This window comes from Dromaius novaehollandiae, chromosome Z (genome assembly GCF_036370855.1).
Source record: "Dromaius novaehollandiae isolate bDroNov1 chromosome Z, bDroNov1.hap1, whole genome shotgun sequence".
Lineage (NCBI taxonomy): Eukaryota > Metazoa > Chordata > Aves > Casuariiformes > Dromaiidae > Dromaius > Dromaius novaehollandiae.
Window position 1 is genome coordinate 42,267,154 of NC_088132.1, and position 26,559 is coordinate 42,293,712.

At 36.8% G+C, this 26,559-nt stretch overlaps 1 protein-coding gene and 1 long non-coding RNA gene across 7 annotated transcripts in view; both read left to right on the top strand.

The window, feature by feature from the left end:
* Positions 1 to 26,559, top strand: part of MCC (MCC regulator of WNT signaling pathway) — a 217,772-nt gene that overhangs the window by 27,382 nt on the left and 163,831 nt on the right. For 5 of the 6 annotated variants that reach the window (XM_026120081.2, XM_026120078.2, XM_026120079.2 and 2 more), the window contains 2 exons: positions 5,466 to 5,713; positions 19,908 to 20,119. In XM_026120081.2, the coding sequence (XP_025975866.1) occupies positions 5,466 to 5,713; positions 19,908 to 20,119 (460 nt within the window). The remainder of the gene's footprint in view (positions 1 to 5,465; positions 5,714 to 19,907; positions 20,120 to 26,559) is intronic. The other variant, XM_026120083.2, reaches the window with a different exon arrangement.
* LOC135325010 (uncharacterized) lies at positions 20,127 to 23,165 on the top strand. Its single transcript, XR_010386235.1, has 2 exons — positions 20,127 to 21,732; positions 22,128 to 23,165. It is a non-coding gene; the product is annotated as an uncharacterized LOC135325010 (long non-coding RNA).

Here is a 26,559-nt window from a genome sequence, read left to right on the forward strand (position 1 = left end):
TCAGAGCAACTAGCTGTAGGTATTGCACAGCATGCAGGCATGCTTACCTAGGTGGTTCCTCATGCTTACTAAAGCAGTAATCAGAACAAGGTAGAGTACAGCAGGAAGTACAGATGTGCTAAGATAGAAAGACTGTGTCACTGATCCTGTTTTGTGGTCTAACAAAATTATCACCCTTTTAAAGTTTGATCTTCTAATTACAAAGAAAACTGATAATACGTATGAACACCTCCCCTGTTCTAATTTTTAGTGCGTGCATGTATGCTTGCTTCACATGTTTAGCTGCCCAATATTATTATACTGTGCAGTAGGTATACTATGTTTGTATTTAATTTCTCTTGGGGGAGGAAATCTAAATGTTTCAAATTTATATCAAATTGCACACTTTAAGTGGACTCATTTTATAATTGTTACAGAAATCCTGTGCTTTTAAACTGAGTTAGTAGGAGTTAGGAAAATGGTGTGTGTAAGGCTTCTCAAAGGATTGCTATGGTAGGTAGATGGCAAAATAATGAAAGCAAATTATGACAGAATAACCTGGATTCTGATGCCATCCTGTTAAAAGAACAGTATTTCTTGTGGCAGCAGGAGTTCAGCTTCATAGCTTCTTTAGCTCTTTTTCCAATTGTCTATAAAAGTCTTGCTTAGGGATCATTGGTATCATAGCTGTTGTGCTTAAAACCTATTATGTGGTACTTTTTGAAATTTTTTTTTCAGTAAAAGTGAAATTAATACAAGGTGAAATTGAAAGAATCTATTTAAGCATATGATTTTCTTCCAAGCATTGAGCTGCTTAATCTAAAAATATTCCAAATCATGTATTTTGAAGAAAAGGTTTAATTTGATATGGCAAGCTTGCTAAATCCAAAGTGGAAAATACCTTTCTGATTCTTGGAGTGAAAAATGACTTAGTAACTGTATCCTTGCACTGATGTCAGTAAACATTTTTATATGGAGTTTTTGATATGTTTGGTGTATAGTTTATTGAGACTATTAATTGAAACTGATGCTACGCAAAGTCCAGATTGGTTGATTTTGTATGTAAGCTACTGTAGTCTCAATTTGGTTATATTTTATGTTTCTTTTTTGCCCCAAGAAGCTCAACTTTAACCTAGATTGAAAAAAATAAAGCTGACTGACTAGATTCTGGTTTCCAGTTGGTGTACTGTGAGTGAAAACAAGGAGAGTTACTAACATGAAAATGGGGCAGCAAAAGTGGAATGAAGGCTTAGCAAGACTGAAAACCAAATGTTTAAAATTGTTATAAATTATAGTATTCATAATCACTTTAACTAGTCTTGTAACTGACTACTCTAATCCTGTAGCTTTTTGAAAACACTATTCTCTGTTTTCTAATTGTTTTTTCTAGTGCTCATCAGCACAACATGAGCAGAGATGGACTTGTCATAAGACAGTGTTTAATAAAATAGTTATGTCACATGGTGATGTGTGTTTGTATGTTACATATGAGCTGGTATTTTCAGAAAGTTTGAGAAGTTAAATGCCCAACCTTTTAGACACTGAAAAATTCTTACCTATGAACACAGGTAAGAATTCATTTGAAATGTGTCCAGATCATATAACTGGATTCTCTAGCATAGAAACTTCCTGTTACCAACTGTCCTGTGTGTCTGTTACCATTAAAAAAAGGATCCAAATTTTGTAGAAGTTGGTGGAAAGATGTCAGGTGACTCCAGTTGAATGAGAGTCAGGTTCAAGAGAAGAAATGTGATCATTTCTAGCTTTAAAATAGGTTTTTTCTTTAGACACTCAGTTTGATTTGCAGTGTAGTATTTGCATAGGCTTCAGTTCTACAAAGCACTTGAGAACATGTAACTTTAAGAATAGGTGTACTGGAATTATGTACATGTGTCTGCCTTTAAGCCTTTGTGTGTGTGTTGAACTCGTTCTTAGGAGCAACTTTGATACTCATCCTGATGTTAAAAATCAGGTCAAAATAGCTGGCTGAATTATTCTATAAACAAAGATATTTTCATTAAAAAGAATTCTTTGGTTTTTGTTGTGAAGCAATAGAGCTAGCTTGTTTCATCTGCAGCAGGATCCTCTGGTGTTGTAATTGTTCCTTCTGGAATTTTATGTTCTCAATTTTTTCTGTTTCAGAATGTTTTTGAGATTTTTTTTTCTTTTTAAAGCTACTAGAAGTTCCGATTAGTTGTGCTTCTCAACATGCAGAAGTTTACATTGAGAAACTCCTGTAGATGTACAAGGGAACACTTGTAGCATGTAAACAGAAAATGTTTTTGTTTATTAAAAACAAAAAGACTCCTTTTGATAATATTTGTAGATGGAGATTAGGAAGGCTTTTGTCATGTCGGATGGGCTCACCCTGAGTAAATGGAATCTGTTTTCAGTAGTACTGGTAGTCCCGAGTTAGTTCAGTAGACTCTGATTTTGTGTTTTTTGTAATTCATTACATCGTTCCTTATGCTTCTATAGTTTGTTTCAGGATATGTCCTCAAACTGCAGAAGTTACAAATGATATTTAGTTAATATTTGCATGATTGGAAGGAGCTCAGCACAGACAAGCCTTTTGAAGGTCAGGAAGCAAACATCGATTTGGAGATGTGCTTTGTGAGCCTTACAGAGACACTAGTGATGGAGACTTGCAGTTGTCACAGATGCTATGTAAAGCACTCCACTAGTGCCACAGTCTCCTCCCATCTGTGTGTGTGGCAAAATGGCTCTTCTGAGACTAGGGCAGCAGGCCTTTGTCCTGGAAGCCCTTGATAGATTCACTCTACACTGCTTTTCCCTTTTTTCCTTATTCCAAAGGTTAGTCCTCCTCTGGGCAGTCCGTCAGTCTGTGGTGCTACCTCCGTTCTGATATAAGAACGTATAGCATTAATTACATAAACAGTTCTTTTGTGAATAGCTGTAAAAACATTTGTTGCTATAGTTAAATGAAGCCTAAAGAAGTTGCTGCCAATCCTGCCACATCACTGCTCTGCTTAAGGTTGAGGCTTAATTCAGATTTGAATCATCAAATCATTGAGTTGGCACCCGATACGCAGGCTAGTTTTACTTTAAGTTGCTAGTGTAGACATAGTTTAGTTGCATCTGTGGTTCCTCTTGTGAAAATTTGAATGCATTTTGTTCCTTATTTTTCTTTACAATGCCCTTGTGAGATTGCTCTGTATTATCTTAATTTTTAAAACCAGGGAACTGAGCCATAGTAAGATTTCTTTTCTTTTTTTTCCCCCCTTTTCTTGATAAGATTAAAAGTTAATCAAAACTCTTACAAAAATTTTAACTACAATTATCAATCACTTAGATTTGGCACACATGATGTAGTTTAAGTTTCTTACAATAAAGTCATTTCTTAGCCTAAGTGGAGATTTTTTTTGGCTAAAATACATAGTCATAATGTGGCTTATTTATTTACTGTATTCCAGTTTCACTATAAACATCTCTGCCAAGATGTCTGTTGTGGCAGCTGTTCTGGATTTACGACATAGAACAGATTTCCAGAGCTCCATCCGATGTGTAACTTTTCTATATAACAGATGGACACTGATCGTGATATTAAATGGCTTTAATGTAATATTTGATGCAAGAATTTTGGATATTTTGGTATTTACAGAAACCTTCTGAATAATCAGATACTAGTATTGAAATGCTAATAGTGCTAAAAATGATAATAATTCATATAATATTAATTTTATTACACAATTCCTCTTCCTTCTTCCTATGGAAAAGTTTTGTACAGCATAAAAATGAATAACAGACAAAAGAAGCCATGAAATATTCATACCGTTTGTGGTATGAATCACTATGGTAGTGTTGTGGCAGTCCAAAACAAAAAGTATTTAAGAAAAAGGTGAAGGGAAAGCAATAGCAAAGTGTGAGAGTGCCAAAATAGTGGCAATTTTTTAAACTTTGAAATCAGACAGAATGCAGCACCAAGGAAATCTTGGTAGTATAGAGCAGCTATTGCTTCAGATGTAAATTGGGTCACCCACATTTCTTTTTAGAATCTGACTAGTTGGCATTTGGCAAGTAATGCATCTGTCTTCCTTCAGTTTTTTGGAGAAGAAGTTTCAACATTTTCTTTCCTGCTGTGCCCCCATACCCATCACTCTGTAAAGTGGAATATTCCCTGGGTAGAAGGGGAATAGAAAGAAAAAAGGAACAAAGTGAGTCTTTGACTCTCCCTTTTGTGAGTAGATGATTCTTGTTTTAAGCCGCAGTGGAATGAGGCAGGCCTGAGGCTACCAAATTTGTCTCTTGCTGTTTGGGAAAACTATGAGCATCTGGAGAGGAAGAGATGCACTTTCTCTGTGCTCAGGAAGACAATGCAGTCTTGGCTTACAGTTGCAGTGTTGTGTTTGCACAAAGGTTTACTGTTGTTCCTTGGCTGGACTTGTTAATGGTTACTCACCATTCTGTATTTAGTAATCAAGTTCTAATTCATGCAGTGTTTTTTACCAATTGCTACTGTTGTGAATTCTTTCAAAACCGTCAGCTTACCTCAATTTTGAAAAGGAAAAAGGAGTAGAGAGTGGTGCAAAACAAACACCTTAGAATATTTTCTCCTCAGAATACTTTTCTCCCTTAGATTGAGTCTAAGGTATGTTCCAGAAATTCTTTTCAAACAGAATAGAAAATGGCATTGGTCCTAGTGTTCTTGAATGTCTTCTTCCCCACACACAGAGCAGGTTAGGGTTTAGGGTTATTTGCATGCATCTATCCCAATAGCACTCTGTACAAATTTGTATATGTATTGTATTTTGGAAGTATCTTTCATGTTGATTTGGTTGCAGCTGTCTTTTGGCCTCTGACACTTAGTGTCAGAGTACTTTTCAGAGAACTGCCTCCTCCCCCTTTTGTGACTTTCTTTAAACAGTTGGACCACGCAAGCTTCTTAAAAGGTTTTGGTAGTCGGAATGTTTGGAGACAGGCTTGAAGTCAGTTATTAAAAGTATTATTTCCCTTTTGACTCTATTTTCTTTGTCCTCCTTTGTTTTTTTCCTATTTAACTTACTGCTGTTTAGTGGCAAAAGAAATTTTTTTGGCCTGTCCTTCAGTTAATGGAAATTTAAGCTCTCATCTAGTTAGAAGATAATTATTTAAATTTGTATGATGTCACATTCTTCACAAGACACTATGAAGATCAACAGCAAGTTTCAGCTCTCCCTCGTTGTGTATTTCTCTGCTAGTAGAAATGTATGGTATGAAAATAGAGGTTAATGCTTAAAGAAAAATGTTACCTGCCTTTCCATGGTCATTCTCTGTTGAACTCTGTTGCCATCCTCATGATTTGGACAAAAATCATGGTTGACTCATTGAGTTTAAGTGTCTGTGTGTTAATGCATTTCCAGATTAAACAGAGTTAGTATTCCTTTTCTTCTAAACTAAATTGCTCTCTTTTTTTTTCTCCCCCTCCCCCTTTTCCTTCCCTTTTCATCCCTCCTCTCCCCCCACTCTCTCTCTAAAAATATCCTCAGGAATGACTTGCTGATGGTTTGCCGCCAGCTGAATATGGAGGAGTCTGTCGCTGAGATCATGCACCAGCTGGGAGCAGATGAAAATGGAAAAATTTCCTTTCAGGATTTTAGTCAGTGCCGCATGCAACTGGTGCGAGAAATCAGGAAGGAGGAAGTGGAGCTTTCTGTGAAATCGGATGACTCTTGTAAAAAGAAAAATTTAAGGGATAGGATGGCTTCCTGGCCAACTAGCAGCGATAACAGTTTAGGTAGGTATGACTTTTAAATGTTCTGCTGGTGTGACCCAAGAAGAGGTAAACTCTTGGGAGTTTTGCTATCATTTTTACTGGCATCAGGGTTTTACCTGCAGGGTTTTGTGAATATGCTTTGGCATGATTTCCTCATACATTAAAGTGCTGTTATAACTGTTATGGTCTAGTCATTCTTAATGTGAACTAGAATGTGTGCAGAACATACTCTTCTAAAAGGCCCAGTTGCTCAAGACAACAGTCTTCCTTGAAAAGACAGGAGTTGCAGAGCGCAGCTGGTAACTGAAGACCTAGTCAGCTCTTCATTGGCTGGAAAGCCCAGACAGGTAGGTAGTTAGGTAGAAATGTTAAAACCAAGGAGAGAATAATTTTAGTCTCGTGTCTGATATATAATATACAGTAGGAATGTCAGTGTTTCTGGGATGCTTTAGAAAATTGATCTACTTACTTGGGGATCTGAGTGCTGGAAATTCCTTGAGATTTAGAGAATACTAACCTTCTCCTTTCCTTTTGCCCTGCCTCCATGCAAAAAAGGCAACAAAAAAAACCTTTCCATGTTATGCGCAGGAACACAGGGCGTAGGAAGGAATTGTCTGTGTTATCGAGTCTCGTTCTCTCTAGCATTGTGATCAGCTGTCATTAGATTGGAAAGGTTAACACTTACAAATATGTATTTTTTTTATATATATACACACATGTATATGTAAAAAAAACAAATGCAAGAGACCAGAAGACAACAGCTTCTATGGCCAACCCCGCAAGTGCAGGGTGCTGCAGAAAGGGCTGAGGATGTTGTCGGTGATCTGACACAGATGGGTACTAGTTGAATGTGACAGCTGGTCCATGATCTAGGGACTGACCCACACCCATGCTTCAGAAGGTGGCCATCAGCCTTTGGCTGTTATGTAGAGATTTCTGTATCCCTTCAACCTTTTTTGTTTGTTTAGACTACATGAGCCTAGATTTTTTTAAAATACTCTTCTAATGAGAGATCCTGCAGTAGTCTGTCTTTGTATGTCTCCCAATTTAAGTTAAGAGTATTCTTTACCCTCAGATATACATCATACATCATAGAGCACTTGCCTATCTGTCTTCTGGCTCCTCTTGTGACTGACCTGTCTTTCCTTTTTAGTAGTCAGTCTCCTAGGACTGAAAACCTGGTGTGTGTGGCTTTTTTTTGCCTAGTTTCTTGGCAGGGTTCATGTTGTTCTGTCTTCCAGTACTTCTGTCTGCACGTGTTGTTGGCTTGTCACCTCAGACACTTGAATTTTCCTTGTTCGCTTTGTATCCTTGATGAATTCTGTATCTTCCTGCTTTTTAGGTTGGCTGCACTTCTCCCTCAACATCCTACCATCTGCTGATTGTTGGTTTTCCACCTTGACTTGTCAACACAGCAGATCTGTTTCACAACTCTTTCTTCTTCACTGTCTGGTCTCTTTTCTGGTCTTGCTTTCATAGTCATATTTTGTTGTAGTCAGTATTTCTTCTGATTATCCTTCTTGTGTGTGTGTGTGTGTATATATATGTATACACACACACATATATGAGGTACAAGAAGATTAACTCTTCAGTTATGAAACTCCTGTTCCTGTTCTCCATCGCTGTCTACACTGCACCTTCAGAATCCTTGGCTTCAACTGCATGTTCAGCCCACAAATCTTCTTCCAGGAGCTGTATCAAACAACACTTCAAAACTAAGATGGCTCCTACTGTCTTTTTTTATTGGATTAAGGATGATGTGTGTTTCACAGCCCACATTTATAATTATCTTTACTGGCCTTTTTATATTGACTGTTTTTTCAATACTGCCATAGATGCTTTTTTTTCCTCCCCCCGTTTGAAAAAGGAGAAAACACTTCTGCCCTTGAACTGCCATACAAACTTCCCCTGTTTGCTGTCTTCCTCTGGCTGTCAGAGGTTTCTGGCAGCTTCTGTTTTAAAACCTTCTGTCTTAGACATTCCTGCCTCATAATTAGGTGTTGTAATAATGAAGGGTAAAAGACATGTCCTAAACTTTACAGGAGGCAGCTGTATATTACAGTCTCCAAATGCATCCCACAAAGAAATCTTATTAACTGCTGCTAAACATACTGTCATATGATGAACATTCAAATTTGTTGATGTCCCCATTGCTCCCAGGAAAATTTACTCTTTTTTTTAATTTCTCTTCCCCCGTTTCCTAATATCTTTTCGTTGTACAAGAGAAGTCTAATGCATATTTTTAAGTTGATGAGTTGTCGTATTTCTCTTGATAATTTTTTTTTCAAAAGTTGATTGACCTCAGGAATAGTTTGAATGTCCTGCCTTGGTATATTCTGTGCCATGATCATGAAGCGTGACTTTGCCATACTGTAGTTTTAAACCTGTAGAGACTTCATGCTTTCCTTACTTGCCCTCTTGCAGATTCTGTAAGACTTGCTAATAATTGGAAAACATATGGACACATTCTCTCACATAAACAAAAAACAGAGTGGGAGGAAATAATAATAATGAACATTCAGAATGCAACTGGTTTTTATATGGTTGTAAAAGAAAAACATTGTGGCAGCTCTGTCCAAGATGTTCTACAGATCTTCCCTTAAAGAGGCCAGGAAACACCACTGTAAAGTAACTCAGTGATGTAAACACTGCACAGAGCATGAGCACAGCAAGAGCTGAGGAACAATACCTGCAGTCAAGCTTGACTTACAAGCTGTGTATGCTTCTGTGCCTTTCATGTCTTTGGAGGCTCAGGCACTCTTGTTAGTGTTCAGAGTGTTGATTCTGTTATACTGGCCAGCTTGCTATTGCTTTCCAAATGTTGCTGAAGACAGGAGACATCATAGTGTGCCAATACGTACATATAAACTTGCTGGATGGTCTTTGTTTTGTGGGTTTTTTTTCTTTTTTTTCTTCCAACAGGGTACACTGTTTTTAATAATGGTTATCTTCAAAGACTGTTAATAGGCCTTTTCTGAAGACTTGTTTCCATGTGATGTGTCAGCTGCTGCTGTCCCTTGAAAGCTTTTATCATGTATCCATATGGAGTGCATAAATTACAAAAATTCCAAATTCATTTAATTGCCACTGATCAGCAGGAGTCCTGGTTATCTGAAGCAAAGGAATCCAGCTTCTCTGATGGGGCTTTTTACACCGCAAATTTGTATGTGATTGTTTGGAGATTACCAGTCAGACAGCATTTTGTGCAGGCTTTTCTTGTAGATGTTCACAGTTCCTTCACAGAGTGTGAAAACTGATGTGTATATCTAAAAAAAACCCAAATAATCTTCGTTACCTGTAATTATTGCACTTCATTATGAAGTAGAGTAATAACTGGAGAAGTCCTAACTACTTATTGAACTTTTCTCACCTGACAGTTTTTATCACTGATGAAAGGCTATTCTAATAACTTTGCCCAACAAATGGTTCTTCTCCTGTGTTCCCAGGTGGGATGCAGAAGCAAGGAGACTGAGTTTTAGTCAAGATACAGAACTCAAGTTTCTTAATACCCAGTCGTAGGTGTGCTCTGTAAGCTAAACCCACATCTGTTTCTGCCAGTTTGGCGATCAAATGAGAGAGTGTAAGACTAGATTTAAAAAATTAATCTTGTGTTCAAATGCCTAAGGACACTTTTCATGTTATTAGAATGATACTTTTGCTGCTTGAATATTAGCAACTCAGGGATATTATGTTTTACTTACTCTGTGCCACTAAACTCAATGGGAAGCTGAACATTAATTTCCAAGTGCTAACCAGTGATTTTCATGCAAATGAAATTGAATGTGAACTCTGTTAATTCAGTGTTCTTTTGACATTATATAAAATCTAATAAAAAGGAATAAAATAACTTCTGAAAGTATTGCTGGAGTCTTGCAATGACTGTATGCTAACCTGACTCCTTAATATATCACTCCAGGAGGAAATACAGGGAGAATTTCAGTTGGATGAGATCTGTTGATACAGTTCCTGGTTTTGGAGGCAGAGGCACTGAGATAGGTACATGAAATCTGTGTGAATAGTGTAGCCACTGATGGAAATGGATCACTTAGCAAATGCAACCTTGTAATGCAGCAGAACCATACTTCTAATGATTTAAGGTAGGAAGTTAGCTGAATAGGTGTAGCTTCTGTCATTTTTTGTGTTGTATGGTTTTACAAGTTTCATGTAAAAGCTAGAATTAGATTTGTTTGTTATATGTTGTATAGATTTGCCTAGCTCTTCACAGATAAATGACAAGGTGCCTTTTTTCCATGATAAAGATAGCCTGTTTCTAGTGTCTGTTGCTTTTGAGGGTGAACAAAATATGTTTATCCGTAAATTCTTTCTTCAGGCAGGTGAGTGGTTTTCTGTACCTGCTGATCTGATTTCATATGCTAGGTGATCAGTTATGAAAATAAGAATCTATAAGCAGTCTTCAGCTGTAGGATAGTGATTAGTAATTAGTTCGTAGCCAGCTCCCCAGTTTTCTTTACTAAAAGGAAATTCCTTGAAAATCTAATGCAGTAATTTATTTACATTCTATATCAGGCATGAGAATAACTCAAAGGAATGGCAGACATTTGGTCTTGAATTAGGCTTATGGATAAGTATGAGAGACAGGCCAGTTGGGGCAGCAAATCATTGCTTTTCACCTTGGATTGACTCTGTATTTGACCTTACTGCAAATAAATTGCTTCCAAGAAATTGATTCAGTGATTAGATTTATTTAGGCTATATTTAAATAAATGCTACCGGGTTAGAACTCATATGGACCCATAGGTGTACTGCAGTTTCTTCTTGAGGCTTCTGAGCAAAGTTTCACCCTAGAGTTGTCTGATGTGAAAAGCTGTTGTGAGTATCTCCTAGGCTGAATTTAACTACATATGAACTTACATTAATTAAAAATGGTTCAGTTTATTGCTTTTAAATATTTCTTTGATACTGCTACCTCTGTGCTGAGCAGGAGAATAGAGATAATTTTTTTTCTTTTGTTAAAACTTAAAGCAGTTAGTTCTCTGAGCAAATGAAGCTGGATTTCCAAGGAATTTGTATCTGACAGTTGATTAATCTTCTTATTAAAAATGGATTACATAGTATATTAGGTATTAAATACCAATGAACCTTCACAAAACAGAAGTCTTCCCCGAAGAATGGGTTCTTTGATGTCTGATAGGTCACAAACTTGGACCGAAGCTTTCTCATGGTTTGTGCATTCATATAATATAACAGCTGTACTGCATCAGACCAGAGATTCTTCTGAAGTGGTGTACTGCCTCTTAGAGTGATGAAAAACAAATGCTCTAAGAAGATTACAACAATAGGGCAAGCGTTACTAAATTTCAGTTCAAGGGCTTTGAACCAGAGACAGTTGCATGTATGTATATGCACTTGCTGACTCACAGATGCCCTCCCATCCTCCCTTCTCCCTCCCTCTGTGATATTCTCTTCCAGAAATGCATCTTTGAACCCATGCAGTTCTTTAACATTCACAATATCCTGCAGCCAAGAGTTCCACAGCTTATCTTTATGTTGTATGAAGAACTAACTCATTTTCCTTTGCGTGGCCGCCTCCTCCTATGTTTTTTTTTTCTTGCATGTGTAGTAGAGGTTGAGCTCACATTGCCTTCTTTTTTTTTTTTAATCACCAGGAGCACTGCTAGGGTCTGTTGGTGTCTCTTTCCATAGAAATTGTTGGAATTTAGTATCTTAAGAGACATTGATGCCACTATCAAATGTCTTTGAAATTACCAAATAGCTTAAAAAAATTGGAGGGAAGGAGGAGGAATGACTGGGGGTAAAGCATGCCTGCAGGGGGAAACCTGAACCAGCTGGTGCAGTTGCTGCTTGCTACCAATAGCCAGTGCAAGTAAGCACCGGCTGAGACACAAGCATGCATGCAGCTGGTGCTGGAGCCTTGGCCTTCTCAACACCACACCACTCTACAGAGCACCACAGCTCTGGCTTGTTCCAGAGTGATGTTCTTGCATGACCTAGTGCTGTCTATGCTTTTTAGCCAACTTCAGCAGCAAGACATGGAGCTGTGGCTTGTCAAATGGAGTGTGGAACTGGGTTCCAATGTCATTTGATAACTTTTGTCCCAGCTATGCTTTCTACACAAACTCTAATAAGTTTGAGTAACCAAACGCTTTCAGAGAGGATGTGCTTTGTTTGGCTGGTGCTTTTTAGGGATGAGCCTGCTGATGCATCCCACTGTCCAGCTTCTGTAAAATAAGGATTGTCTTGCAGAACATTTCTGCTTCTCCCCTCTTGACTAATGTAGTGACATGCTCTCCACCTTGCCTATCTCTAGCGTTACCAATGTAGATCTGAAATATTATAGTTCCTAGAACAACAAGCAATAAAATCAGGATGTTTTGTTTGTTTGCTTTGGTACATGTGAATTAAGGTCAGATCCAAATTGGGAGCATCTTGAATGGAAGTTGGGGAGGCTCCTTCATATATAGAGAAAACTGTAATTTGAGAGAAAATAATACTGCTTCTTCAAAAGCACCCATCAGACTTGTGCATTGTTTTATGTTCATAGTGTTACTCATGGCATATAAAATGCTTTCAAAGTATTCTTGCTTGTCTTGGCATGATATAAAAGTATTTGGGGGATTTTGTTCTTTGAGCTATTTAGAAAACAATCCAAGCAAAAATTATCAGAGGTGTCAGATGCATTTTTCAAAGAAGTCCAAGTCTTTTCGTTTTTAAAGCAAAAACGATTGACTTGGTTCATTTCTCCCCTTAGGTAATTTCATGAAACAGATTTCTCCCATGGAGTAAATTGTCTTCTTTAGTCTGGTTGGGGTTTAGCTATGGTTTCCTTCCTTTAGAGCTTGTTATACTCACTTCCAATCCCAAGGAGAAAAGGGCAGAAGTAACATAGCCTAACATGGCATCTTCTGTGCAGTATTTATCACACCAGATATAAGCATGGTGAGAAGAACAAGGTCTAGTAGTGATCCAGCAGGCTAATCGTGGAGGGATTCTCAAAATTTAGTGCATCTCCCATAACTGTTCCTCCCACAGCAGATTGTTTCCTTCTGGGGCATTGTAGAAGTCTTCTGCAAAAGTTCAGATGAAAAGTTTTTCTAGGACTGGATGCTGAGTTGAGAGTTCATTTAAAAAACATGTCTGTGTAGTCTTTTTCAAAAACAGAGAAGTTATTTTATTCTAAATTCTGCTAGAACTGGTAATGGATGTTTAGCAGAAAACTGCCTGTATTTTTGAATAAATGTTCTTACCCACCTGTGTGTGTGAGAGGTGATCTGTAGCTATATGGAATAACAATAATAAATTCTATTTATTTATAAGTTATAAATTCCACCGTAGTTAAAATATTTTTATCTTCATGTCCTGAAATGCTTATTTGAAGGAAATGATGGAGATAGTCCAAGATGATGTATGCTTTCCTGGCATATAATTAGTTGAGCAGTGTGTAGGAAGCTACTACTTTTACAGCAGACAGAACTAAAGAGCACATTTCTCTGTGTTGCAAGTGGTAAGCAGCAGTCCTCCTGGAAATAAAAAGAAACTTGCTTTTCTGTTAGTCTAGAATATAATGACAAGGGTTGCTCGAAAAGTTTTTCACCAACTTTTTGTAGAAAAATTCCTGTTTGTGAAAACTGAGACATTTTGTGGAGATAGCTTTGGTGATGTATGAAGTACTCTCAGACATTTGTCTTGCTTCTTGCTGTCTCAGGGGGTCTAGGCCCTTTGGCTTTCAGGGTCGATGTTGAGAAGTCAGACTGTGTGCACCACCTCACAAATCCAAGGGATTTCAGGTCTCCGTGACAGTGTGAAGAATCTGGAAACCCAGGTTTTGGAAGTCTTGCAAGTAGGACTGGAGTATGGGAAAACCTGTACTTCTGCACTCTTGATGGTGGTCAGCTTAGAAACAAGAAGAGTGTGTGTTTCATTGAGCAGCCTGTTTATTCTTTTTGTGTTTTTTTTGTCTTTGGAGGGTTTTTGGTATTTTTTTGTGTTTTTAATCAGAAAATGTATGTTGGTATTCCAAAAATGCATGGAATTTGTTTTTGTGAGAAGAGTAGATATTTGTCAGAACTTGTGGACTAAAAACCTCCGTTTTTGACAGTCTTAAGTTTTGATCATTTTTATTTGCACATGTTCCGTGTCCTGTTTTAAATACTTCTCCAAAAACAAAAGCTTGAGACAAAGTGGGCATCATCATATGTCTGCTACCATGTTATCTTTCATATTGTTTTGTAATCTGATTTAACATAAATAAATAGATTTTAAAAGTGTGTTTCCTGTTAAATAGGAAACATAGTTACTCTAACTGAGAGGCTTAGTCATGTACAGTACAATAACCATAGACAGTGAAGCTGGAGCTTTTGGTCCTTGGTTCCTGCATGGAAGTGGGTTCCCTGACTTGCACAGAGCCTTTCGTGGTTATCTCTTTGTGGTTTTAAGTAGGTTTTATTTCTATTCCAGACGCAAACAGTTCTGCCAGAAGGTTTTTGAGAACACGAAAGCACATTTATTCATTCATTCCCCCCGCCTTGTCTTGTTAGATTCTTATAGTTCTTCCGAAAAAAAGATCGCAGACAGCGGGATGTGAGAAAGTTTACAGTCTGTTATAGAGAAAACAATAGAAATAGTTTTAGTAAGCTCCAAATATGACTTTCTGATTTTCACTTCTCTGGTTGGATTGGCTTAGTATGAAGTTGACCCTTCTGGACTTTGGAACACAGCTTATTTGCAGTTGTTTTTGTTTATTTTACCTCATATGAGCAATTAGAAGTCTCTTCAAATTTTAAATTTTCTTTAAAATGCATTTGGCCCTTGTAATTTTGCATCAGCTTACAGAAATTAAATATCTGAATGTCCAAAGGCTTATTCTCCATTCCTCTTTATTTCCTCGTCCACCCCTATTTTTATAGCTAGGCCTACTCCTTGACATCTTATCCAACTGGCTATTTAGTATGAAATAAACTGACTATTCAGAAATGATCATTCTTTTTTAATTTTGTAAGTGTTTACTTTCATCCAGTAGTGCCTTTATCTCCAAAACTGTGTGTATTATTGAAGTTATTAGGGAGCTTGGAAATGACTAGTGCTTTTCACAGATATCCCTGTTGCCTTCTTTGAATAGCAGAAAAAGTGGTCAAAATTCCCACTGTTTTTAAGAGGTTGTCACATTTTAACTGTTGAATAAAATATTAGCTAAAAATAAAAAGATTTGTGTGCTGAAAAATAGTCATTCTTATGGTAAGATTTTGCTTTTGGGAATGCAGAAAACTGTCTTCAGTCAGTCAGAACCTAAATTTTGAATAGCGAGAGAAATGGAAGTAGAAAAAGAGGGCAAACATCTGGCTCATCTTAGAAAACTACAGAATCACAGATTGCTTAAAATTATTACCTGTTTATGCCAATTGGGTGATGTGTGAAATAAGGTAGTGGAATCAAGTGGAAAGTATCTCCAGGAATTGTTATATGATTGTGCTATAAGACGTGAAGGAAATGCTTATGATAATAAAATAAATGAAATATTTATTCAGCTGTTGGTTAGAAAATCATGACTGATGGAAATAGGTTTTGAGACCAGGGGTTGAGACTGAGCAGAGAGGAGTTAACTGTCTGCCTACTCAGCAGTAAAACTGTTAGACTCTAGAATGAAATTTCTCTCAGAAACTGAGCTCTGTGCTCATATAAATTATTTTCTGTATTAAATGTAAGAGAGTCTCAAGTGAGTTCAAGTACTAAATGTCAGTAATACTTCATGGAAATATAATGATCAGACTTTGGATCTCTGTCATCATTGAGTGAGGTGTAGCTATGGGACCTAGTGGCTGGTTGTACTCGTCTCCTCTTACATTGTGAACTGTCTTCAGGTTTGCTATTCATAAGCCAGGTTCATTTGAGAAGTTGATACAAGGCTGCTCTTACAATACCTGACTTGCTCTGATATCCCAAATCCTTTCAGCAGCTAATGTGGCTTCAGTGCCCTACCATCCTGATGAATGATCTCTTCTACTTCATGAACAAAAATAAAATCACAGAATTCTGGGTCCATCAATAATGTCTGGTAAAGTTGACCTTTACCAAAACAAGAAGCCTGGCTATATGGATAGACTTGCAGTCATGGTTGGCATCTGCTTCTCTGTTGCAGAGTACAAGGTTTCTAGGAAGAATGTTAAATATTCTAGAGAAGATGAAATACCGTTTGCTTTCAGGTTAGCAGGATGAGATGGCAATGGCGCAAGAGCAGCAGAATTCTGTGCCATTGCTGAGAGCTTTACAGGGAGCAAGGGAAGATTAACTAGCAAGAAGTCTCAATGCAGATGGGCAGGGTATCCCATCATAGTGATATTAGTCAAGGGAATTGCTTTAAATGACTTTAAACAACAACTGAAATTTTATCTGCGTTTATGGAATCTCATGTTTGTATGTATCATTTGCTGTGATCAGACTAAGCTGTTCTTTGTTTTTTATAAATGTGATGTTATAAAATGTGTAAAAGTTTATCTAAATATAAACTGAAGGTAAATAATTAAGAGCAGGGACTAATTAAATGAACAGCAAAACCTGCAAAACAGGAATCTTAAATGTTTCAGATAAGCATTGGGTTTTCCAGCTGTGTGATTGACCTTACTGTTATTAGTGTATACAGACGTATTCTAGATAATCTACAAAACACTAGAAACAAAAACTTCCCCATACATAATGAATGTTTGCTGTCACAGGAGATTTCCCATGAATCAACTGCAGGTCAAGACAGACAAGTGCTAGTAGTATTAGGAAATCAATTAAAAGAATATTTATGTAGAAAACACTCCTGGGTCAAAGTGTCATTTTTGAGGTTGACATTTACCCTTTAAATTATAGGAGGCTCCACTGTATCCAGTGCAATGTGTTTTCCAAATAGTTAAATTCAATCTTTTTCCATTTGTGTCAGAACTTCTCTTATTTTCTGGGGTTTGTACCAAGAGACAGAATAACAAGTTACAGGTGTGTTAGCTAAACTAATTTTTATATCCTGTTGCAGGTTTTCGGGGAACTATTTTGTTTGGAAATTTTCTGTACTTCATTTGAAAATAAAAAATACACTTGTGGTGCTAATAATATGCCTTCATCTCCACACTTGCTAGATTTTTTCCTTTTCCTCTATTTGTAACTTTCCCCCTGAACTGCGAAAGACTGAAGACAGCAAATGGGACAGGAATTTTTCTCTGGTTGATAATTTTTTTCTATGAAATTGCCCTTAGCCTTTTGCAACCAACCACTGCCCACTTCCATGGGCATAAGCATATGGCTTGGGCTATGTCTCAGGGCTTGACTAATCAGAAGCTGATTTTTATACTGCATTTTTAGAGAAGTCTGGTGTATTCATTCAGTCTGTTAAGGATGTATTTGGCTGTCTTACTTTGTAATCAAAACTCTGATTATATAATCTAAAAACAATGATATGCCTTTCTGTTACTTGACTGATATAAATATTGTGCAACTAAATAATTTTTTTTTCTGCTTTGTAGTTGTAATAGCATCATTTCTGCTGTATGCTTATTACCTGGGAAATTCCACAGTGATTTTGTTTCTTTTCAGGAAAATCTGATGTTTGGTGTGATTATATATAAGTGTAGAACAACACGGGAAACTACTATGGGATGTATGCATTTCTGTAAAGACTGGTTCTTAATCATAGATTTAAGAACTATTGATTCCTAGTTACCGGATCTGCTGTCAGCTGTTGGTGTGGCATCATACCTAAAGATCTCTTCTTTCTGGTTACTACTGTAAGGAGCAAGAGCTAAGATCACGTGTATGTCAAATATAGTAATGTCCACACTGAATTATCTGAATCACCTGTATTATGAAGTTCCAGTTTTGACAACCTAAAATTTCTCCACTAAGCTGAGACTTAAAAGGTGCAAATCTGATGAGGACAGGATTTTAAAAGCCATGAGTGCTGGAATCTTTTAGGAGAATATTCACCAAGTTTAGAGATTAGGATTAAGCCCAAAATAAAATACTGGAAATTTCTTCTTCCATAACAGTCATCTCTCCTTGCACTTTTAGAATGTATATTTTAAATTAGGAGTACAGAGTTGAACTTTTAAGAAAACTTCTTGAGTTAAAAATGGTTACATCTTTCCTGGAGGGCTTGTATTCATCTGTAACTGATAGATGGCTTCTGAGCTAGCACAACCTCACAAGTAATTTCAGTATTACAGTAGATGGTGCAATCTGTGAAAACCCCTTGGGTCTTTTGGGAAAAGCTGATGTTAACTGTAATGTAATTAGTGGCATGAGCTCTTTTGCAGACCAGTGTCTTGACTAAATAGCAACTTACAGTGCAGATACTCTGCTGAAAATACATTTAGCTCTGTGCAAACAAGAGTACCTGTATGATATAACCTGCTCTCTTAATTTTGTGGCTATGCCTGGGCAGATATCCTGGTTGTCTCCTGTGTCCTTGTCTAGCTGGCAGAAGGCAGAATTGATTCCTAGGCTCCTGAGACAACATCTCTGCTGCTTCAGCTCCCTTCCTTACAGGAAATTTTTTTGTGATGCTGTAGCCACAAGAGGGCAGAGATACCTAACACTGTGTATTGTCTCTAGTCGTAGTACACTACACACACACTGTGACATAGTCATGCTTTGAACGGGAAACTGTTAGTAATACCTTAGCTTGACTGTTTTGGAAAGCTAGCAGAATATAGTTAGATTAAGTACACTGATGCATAGTCTTGAGGTAAAAGTAATTGAATTAATCTTTAATCATTACCTGTACCTGTGATAATGAATCATGTTAGTTATATTAGGACAAAATGTAATTTTGTACTTAGCAATTAGTACAAAATAACTGTTTTCTGTTATTTTCTATTTACATTTTAAGACTGGCATATTTCTCTTTGCAGTAAGTCAGGGAAAGCACCTTTGAGTTTCTTAAGTCGATTTGTCATGCATAACTTCTTTACAAGGATTTTAATCTAAAGCTACAGATTAGTTGCTGTCATGCTTCTCTTCTGGCTATTTTTCTCATTGCACATTTGCAGCTTTAATTTTTTTGGTAGGGGGGACGGAAGGCATTCTCCTAATTGTTCATTATATAGCATATTACTGCTCCCTGGCATTTTAATGAATAAGTAATAGTCGCTGATAAGTAAACACTCACTTAGAATGCTAGTGAATATTCAGAGAGGGAAAATAGCTCATAAGAAGGGAAAGCTTTTGAGCCATCATGGTAGCATTAGTGCCAGTTACTTACGATTTGCTGATGGCATGGTGGATTTACAGTTTTGCGCATGCTGTAGATCTCAGTTCTGCGTTGACTTTTCTATTGACTTGGAATGTGTTCTTGGACAAGTCAATTGTTTATAATCTTCATTAGTCTACATATGAAATATTACAATGCTGCCTGGAGTTATTAAATAATTTAGTGTCTACCATGGAATGTTTTAGGAGATTGTTGACTAAATAACACAGCATCATTTTAAAAGGAGTCAGTTGTATGGAAACCAGAAACACGTAAGGACGAAGTAGTTACCAATGAAACAAAATTGGAAAACAGTGAAATCTTGTTTTAGCGTTTAAGCCTGTCTCTGGCTATAGGGAATTGAGAGTACTGTACGTAGAGAAATGGTAACCCTATATCTTCATGATACAAAAACTTTCTGTGAAGCATTCATTGTTTGTTACTAGGTATATGATATCTATGACATATGATAGTATTCTTGTAATGAAACAGCTGGTGATTGACGCTTCCTAGAAACTTGAACTATAACAAGCAATCCTGAAATAAGCAATAAGAAAGGCAGTGCTAACATAAAAAGGTGACAAATTGCACATGTAGAAGATTAATTTATTGCATTGATACTACTTCAGTGAAAAAAATAGGTGAATTATATTTTTCCTGTTTTGTACTTAGACTAATGCTGCCTTTTATTCTGAAATAGTAATTGATACTTTTTCTTTCTGTGGTTTGTAGCTGTTGTAAATTATTCTATTTTTACTCTTACTAAATAATGTATGCAAATGCTATTATTTTCCCTCCTGGGCATTATAATTTGGTAAATGTCCTGTATGTTGCAGATGTTCTTAGTTTTTTTTTTTTTTTTCCTTCTTCTGGATGTGCCAGCATGTGCAAGATGTGGAATAGTGGTGGGGAAGCTATTTGCTTTTGTTTTCTTTGTGGAAAGGCAAGCAGGCTCATTCCTGTATTCTTTATACACAGCCCATACTAAATTGTTTTTCCATTTATGCATTTTAGGTGCCCTGTCAGGAGCCAGAGAAAGCTGGGAATATGATTCAGGAGCAAGAGACCTTCAGAGTCCTGACCTCCAGAGTCACTTTACCCTACAAAAGCTGTTGGAATATGGTGGAAACAGTGTGATTCAACAGGCTGCTTTGCAGAGACTTCTATCTCAGGCCTCAAATCTTAGCAACTCTGTTGGAGGAAGTTATTTAGAACTTGCCAACACTGTAAGTGCATTTTGCCTCTGCTTTTAAGTTCTCTAGGAATTTTTTTTCTTTTTTTTTTTTTTTTTTTTTTGTCCAGATCAAGCTTATTAATTCAACCTTTAAGCCTTTGTGGAAACAATATCAGGCTGCTTTTGTCTTTCATTTACCAGAATGCCATTACAATTTCAGCCGTTGGTAGGTGTATATCAGCTCTGAGATCATAGGTCATTCTAGTTTGAAGGGAACCTCAAAAGGTCATCTAGTCCACTGTCCTGTTCAAGAGTTAATGTCTAATGGAAGTGATTGTTGACCACAGAGAGTAATGAACTTTGCTAAGCTGCATTATTTAAATACCAACAATAACAACAAAAAATCTTCTAAAAGTGTTTTTAAAAGCCTTTTAAGGTTTACATTTGTGGACATGGTGAGATCTAGAACCTAAAGTTTCCACTTGCAGAGTAAAAATATGTAGTTATTAGTACATATCTAAAGAAAAAAGGAGTTCAAGAAAGTTGATGGTTCCTTAAAGGAACTGTGTTCTCTTTTCCCTTAGGAAGAATAATAAGAGATCAACTGAGGTAAATCATAGGCTCTTTGATCTTTGAAGTTAGACAGAAACATACTAAAACTAGAAAGAGCAGAAAATGAGTAGACACAGTATATATATTAAAAAAAGAGGGTAAGATGGGAGGACCTAAGCAATTATAGGCCAGTTAGCTTCATTTATTGGTTTCAATATTTTTCTGGAAATGTGAGCAATTTTAAGTGAACAAGAACCAACATCTAGATCTGTAAAAGAGCAAATCATGTCCAGCCAATCTAGTATGTGTTTTAACAGAATAATAGACTTTAGAGATAAGTAAGGAACAATAGATGTCATGTATCTCTGGCAACACATTTGACTCTGCCTTGAATAACATTGTGATAATCGAGCTAGAGAAACAGGGCCTAAATGAAACTACTAATAGGTGAATATGTAACTGGTCTGAAAATTGTAGGGCGCAGGTCTTTGAATATCTTTTCAAGCTCTCTTCTAGACCTGTGTTCTCTGATTTCTGTGGAGGCACTGCCAAACGCAAATCAAACTATGCTGGTAAAATCAATACTTAAAACTTCCCCACACTGAAAACTGCTGTTGTGGTCGTTCATTTAAAAGGTGCAAATCTAGTTCTAGGGAAGGTAGTGAAGCAATATACAATGTCCTGTTCCGTTTTACACAAAATCACGATTTTGGAAATACATGAGCTGTTTCCCATTTGATTATTTTAAAGAATGCAAAATTCACTTTTACAGAAGCTTAAATGGAGCTGCTTAAGACCAACATAGCTGAGGAAAAAAAGTGACTTACACGCTTTTGTTTGTGGTTTATAAATTGTGAGTTGCTGTGTCCGTATCGGATCTGTTAGTTCGTTTAGGTTTCAAGGTGGGTATGTACTGATATTTCATCTTTCTGTATTCTCCTGACTGATGATGATTCAGAAGTGATCGGCTTTGGTAACCTGTCGTACATTTGCAAATATGAAGACATAGGTGTGCAGTGTTATTCTAGAATGCCAAGTGTGAATGCTACTGCATTGCTCTGAAAGAAGAAATCTCAAAAATGCTGAAGGCTTGTATGAAATAAAGATCCTCAGGTATTATGACTTTCTCTTTATTTCGATCTCTAAATTCCTTTTATATTTACTGCTGTGAAAAGCATGTGATCTTTTTGCTTTGCTTTGGCTGCATTAAAATGGAGAGAGAAAGGGAATTATGGTTTATTTTGTTTTTCAGTGTATTTCAATTGATTTTATTTACGCTGTCCTTAATACTGAGGGACATGCTTACTGCAGTCTAAATTTAGACTCCATAAAGAGATAGATGTAGCCTTCTTAGTGCTGGGATTTATTATGGGTACCTCCTTCTCTGTCTCTTTCTCAAATTGTTTTACCTAATTACATTTGCCACAGTGAAAAGCCTAACTGCTCTCCTGCATTCATCTTTAGAAATAACAAATCTCAGCTTTCATATTTTTACGTGTTGAATCCAGGGGACTTTCCCGTTTGTAGATGAGGAGCTCGACAGATCACTTTGTACTGTAACCTGGGTTGCTGCTTCAAAAAAACTGATGGAGATTTAGTACCTGCATTTCTTCCCTTTGGGAGTTGAGTGTATTTCTTTTGGAAAACTGGATAACAGAAGGATAAAGATTTTAAAATAGACCCTGCGGACATTTCTTCCTAGAACTTTAAATGCTCCTAAAGTTAACCAGAGAGGGTTTTCTTCTTCAGAGTGCCTACAAGAAAGCAGAGCAGAGCCTCTGTGTCATCCTGCTCTTAGGAAACAGTTCTTAACAGCTGAACATCTTCTCCCAAATACATCTACACAGGCCATATGGACACACTCTTGAGAGCAATGGTTTTTACACTTCTTTATAGATTTTTAGACTTTAAACTCACATTTTTAACAAAGTAATTACTGTTTTGCTGAATATATAGATCAGCTAGGTGTTTTCTGGTTAGCAGCTAGGTGTGTGGGGGTTTGGGTTTTTTTTGTTTGTTTGTTTTCCTCTGGGCATGTGGAAGTGTTTTTCCCTAGTGAAGTGTCATTTCTGGTTATTCAATTTCCTGCTTTGTTTTTCTAAAGGCCTTCTTTTGATTTAAAACTATGCAGTCAGGCTAAAGACATCCCTATGGTGATTAATTATATACTTGTACAGTATAGATAATACTCATTGGTCAATACAGAGTGTCTCCATGCCCCTCTCAACGCTGAGCTAAGTTTTCCATGTGCAAAAGCTAAAGGAACATTGATCCACTACCACTTGGCTCAGTTTCTATAAAGGTAAAGAAAAGTTGCATTTTTGAAATCCTGTGAACATACAACTCTGCAAAGCTTTATAAAAATATACCTGTTGTGAAGCGTTATGCCTATTCCTTCAGTTACTTTTGTCCCTGGTCCAATGTTGATTTATCCCAGCGTGTGCAAATATCTCAACAAGGAACTTCAAACTATTTTTGGAAGTATGGAGTGCTGAATACTCAAATGATCACATAATTAGTCATCTTATTCTTGCTTGGAATTTGGTTTCATGTGAGGTGAAAAAGATGCTTTACTTTGGGAGAGATTATTCTGGCTGCCTAGAGGGAGTGATGCAAAAATTAAATTGAAATGTAATGATTCGTACTCATCATTGCTTACGTTTTTATCTGTTAATTTCATTTAGCTATGTTTTGGTTTATTTGCATGTGTTCAAATTCAGCTTTTGTTTTACCTGTATAAATTATTTGTAGTCTTTACATGGTATGTAACTCTTCTAACATTTTTCAGATTAACTGTTACATTTAAATAGTAAGAAAACATTTCTCTTTATAGCTCTTCACTTGGATACCAGTATTTATGACTAACATATTAACCTTTAACTTGACATATAACTGCTTACTGATGATGTACTTGTTAATGCCAGTCGGTTAAATACTATTGTAAATATCTCTGATAGGAACCTTTGTGTATGCTCCAAATGTAATCATTTATCAGCTTGTTTTTTATTATGTCTGGTTATAAATAATCTAACTATTTCTCCTGGATAGGAAAGAATTCCAATATTTCAAAGGAATTCTGACAGGAATTTGCATGTTTGGGATTTTTTATTTGTACTTAAAGTTTCAAAGTTGGACACGAATTGCTAATGTAAATGTAGTGAAATAACTGATTTGTGCTGCCGCATCTGTTTACCTCCTAGGAGGCCATGCAGTCTTGATTTGTGTCCTGTAGTGCTACCAGGAGGAATAGCACTCATTTCTAGGAGATAAAGTTGAAAGTCTCTGAAAACTTCACACAGGGCAGCATGTAGATATGCATCTTTCATATTAGATTCCAGTGAAGTTTAATAAGCTGAAGCAACAAGATTTGGAAACATTTAATTCTCTTTCCCATTCTCTTTGCACACAGATAAAATAGGCTGATTAACTTGAGTTCTTTTTTACTTTTTTATTTTTTGAGTAGAATGTGTGTGCTTTTAGTTTGTTTTTATGCAAGTGTTCATACACGTCTGTGTTGCTTTTTATCACAAATGGCTACATTTACACATGTAAATCCAGTTGGTACAGTTAAATTTGGCATGATGACATGATTTCATGCCTCTTCTGTCAGCTGTAAATAACTGTTTTTTTCAGAAAGTCTTGGCACACAGATCTTACGTTTTGAAAATGTAGCCCCAAGTATCCCAATATGTGGGGGTTTTTTTGTTTTGTTTTGTTTTTTTTTTCACTGTCCCATCTCTGAATTGGTTTGGTGCAGCATCCTTTAATCTCTGATATTTCTTTCCAAAGACACTCTAGCTGTATTGGAAATGGTTGGACTAGTTTCCTCATCCACCTTCCACAGCTCTTTTTGATTAAAAGCATTTAGGAATAGATTTGATGAGGATATAATTGACTTGGGAAGGGGAGGAGTACAGCTATATTTTTGACAAGAGCGTGGGGTAGGATTTTTTCATGACCACTTGCTGTTAGAAGCCTGTGTTGCCGTTTTGCCTTCAAAGCTGTAGTGCGAGTGCCACAGATTTGCCTATTGTTACTAACTCAGGGAGAAGGGCCTATTTACGGAGTTTCCAGCATTGCTTCCTGCAGCAGCTCATTGTCCTGGCCAACGAATAACGAGACGTTATTCTGCTTACCTTGTGCAGGGCTCTCAATGCAAGAGGGCTGTGTCTAGGTGGGAAACATTGACCCTGATTGCTCTAGTTGCCAAATCTGCACTCACTCCTCATCTTAAGGGAAGAAGATTGTGGACTGTCTCCATAGAGGAAAAAAATAGAAAGCTAATGCAACAGGATTTGTAATGCATCTTCTTTTTACTATTCTGAAAAACAGTCATCTTAGCTATTGCTCTCTGATTTGCATGTAGGAGTACCTCATTTGGAAGTATTAAAGACTTCTAATGAGCTTGGGAATGGACTATTTTGACCCTGTATCTATGTGTGACAAGATTTGTTTTCTGTATGGTGGAATTAAGGTGATTAAACCTAATTTAGTTCTGACTGTGAAGATTCTCTGTGCGAAATACAGATATCATCTAAGTTGGGTACACAACTCAAAAGTTTATTTAAAAGAAAAAGGAAATGGAAAGTAGCAATTTCATAGCAAAGCAATATGTGGATGCTTTGGCGTTAGCTTCTCAGCATCATCACTAATAGAAGAGAACTTTGTGTCTCTGTCTTAGGAAGTATCATGTTTTCTGAAAACAGATATTCTTACTATGATACTCTTTGTTAGGCAGACTCAGCACATTGTTGATTTTTTCCTCTTTTAGACCAGTGATCTGCAAGTTATAACAGACAGAACTATTGTTTTGAGAAAGCTATTCTTTTTAGTTGACATAGATTATACTGAGTGATAGTACTCCAGAAGCCACTATTACATTTTTCAGGGACAGATGGCTTTTTCTTTCCCACCCAGAAGATCTGCCGCATAATCAGCCAAACTTAAATTGTAGTGGTTTATTTATATAAATAACTTTTGGTTATGAAATAGCATACTTATGATTATCACTAAGTATTATGTTTATTTCAGACTGCAGTGCAGCTGATTTTGGATAACTGCCTGAAACAGCATTAATGGCCTGTTTTAAGCTGAGTCATTAGTAACCATTTGTGTGCTCAGAGGTGCATAAAACTTTAGTACTGCTGTCATATTACTTGGATGTAAGATGTAATGACTTCTTGCAATGCCTTAATATGTTAAAATGTACTTAGTACTTTAGAAAGAAAATAATGTAGAGATGCTCGCTGCTTGGGGTTTATTCACACATGACATTCTGTTTTGATACTTAAAATGCTGAATTTAATCTCTCTTCTTCCAGCTGTTTCTCTGGCACTTCAAACCATATCACATTACATCAGTTATTTTATTATATATCTTACCTCCCAGTTTGGCTGTAAGACAATCAGGTGATACTTCAAGTGTCCTTTGCTTTGTGACTAACAGGGGGATGTGCCTTTGTAACTTACAGTCTTTCCTTAGAAAAACTTCTCAGTCTAGGGAAGGAAGAAATGCCTAGTTAATGTCATTCTTGAAAGAGCACTTAATTCAGTCACTGGTATCATTGGATTATCAGCTGGTAACAGGAGTCTGCTTGCCCATCTCATTTATAAGTTTTTGTTTGGCATATGTCACTGTAGTGTTAGAGCATTTAAAGAATGAAAATTATACTACTGAAAACAAAAGCCCCGTAGTACTTACTTCCCTGCAAAGCTTTAAACCTTGTATATGTACTGTAATTTTTTTAAGCTACATTAGTGGCTTAATTTTAACTAGGCTGGTGAACATAGGTTTTGAAACTGATGCCTTAAATATAGGAAGCATTGACTGGTTGCCAAAGAAAGCAGAAATACTTTTGTGGGATGGAGTGGGGGGAGATTTCATAGATTTATGACTGCACGAAGGCTGGCCTTTTTGGTTCAGTCAAGGAGTACTCTTACA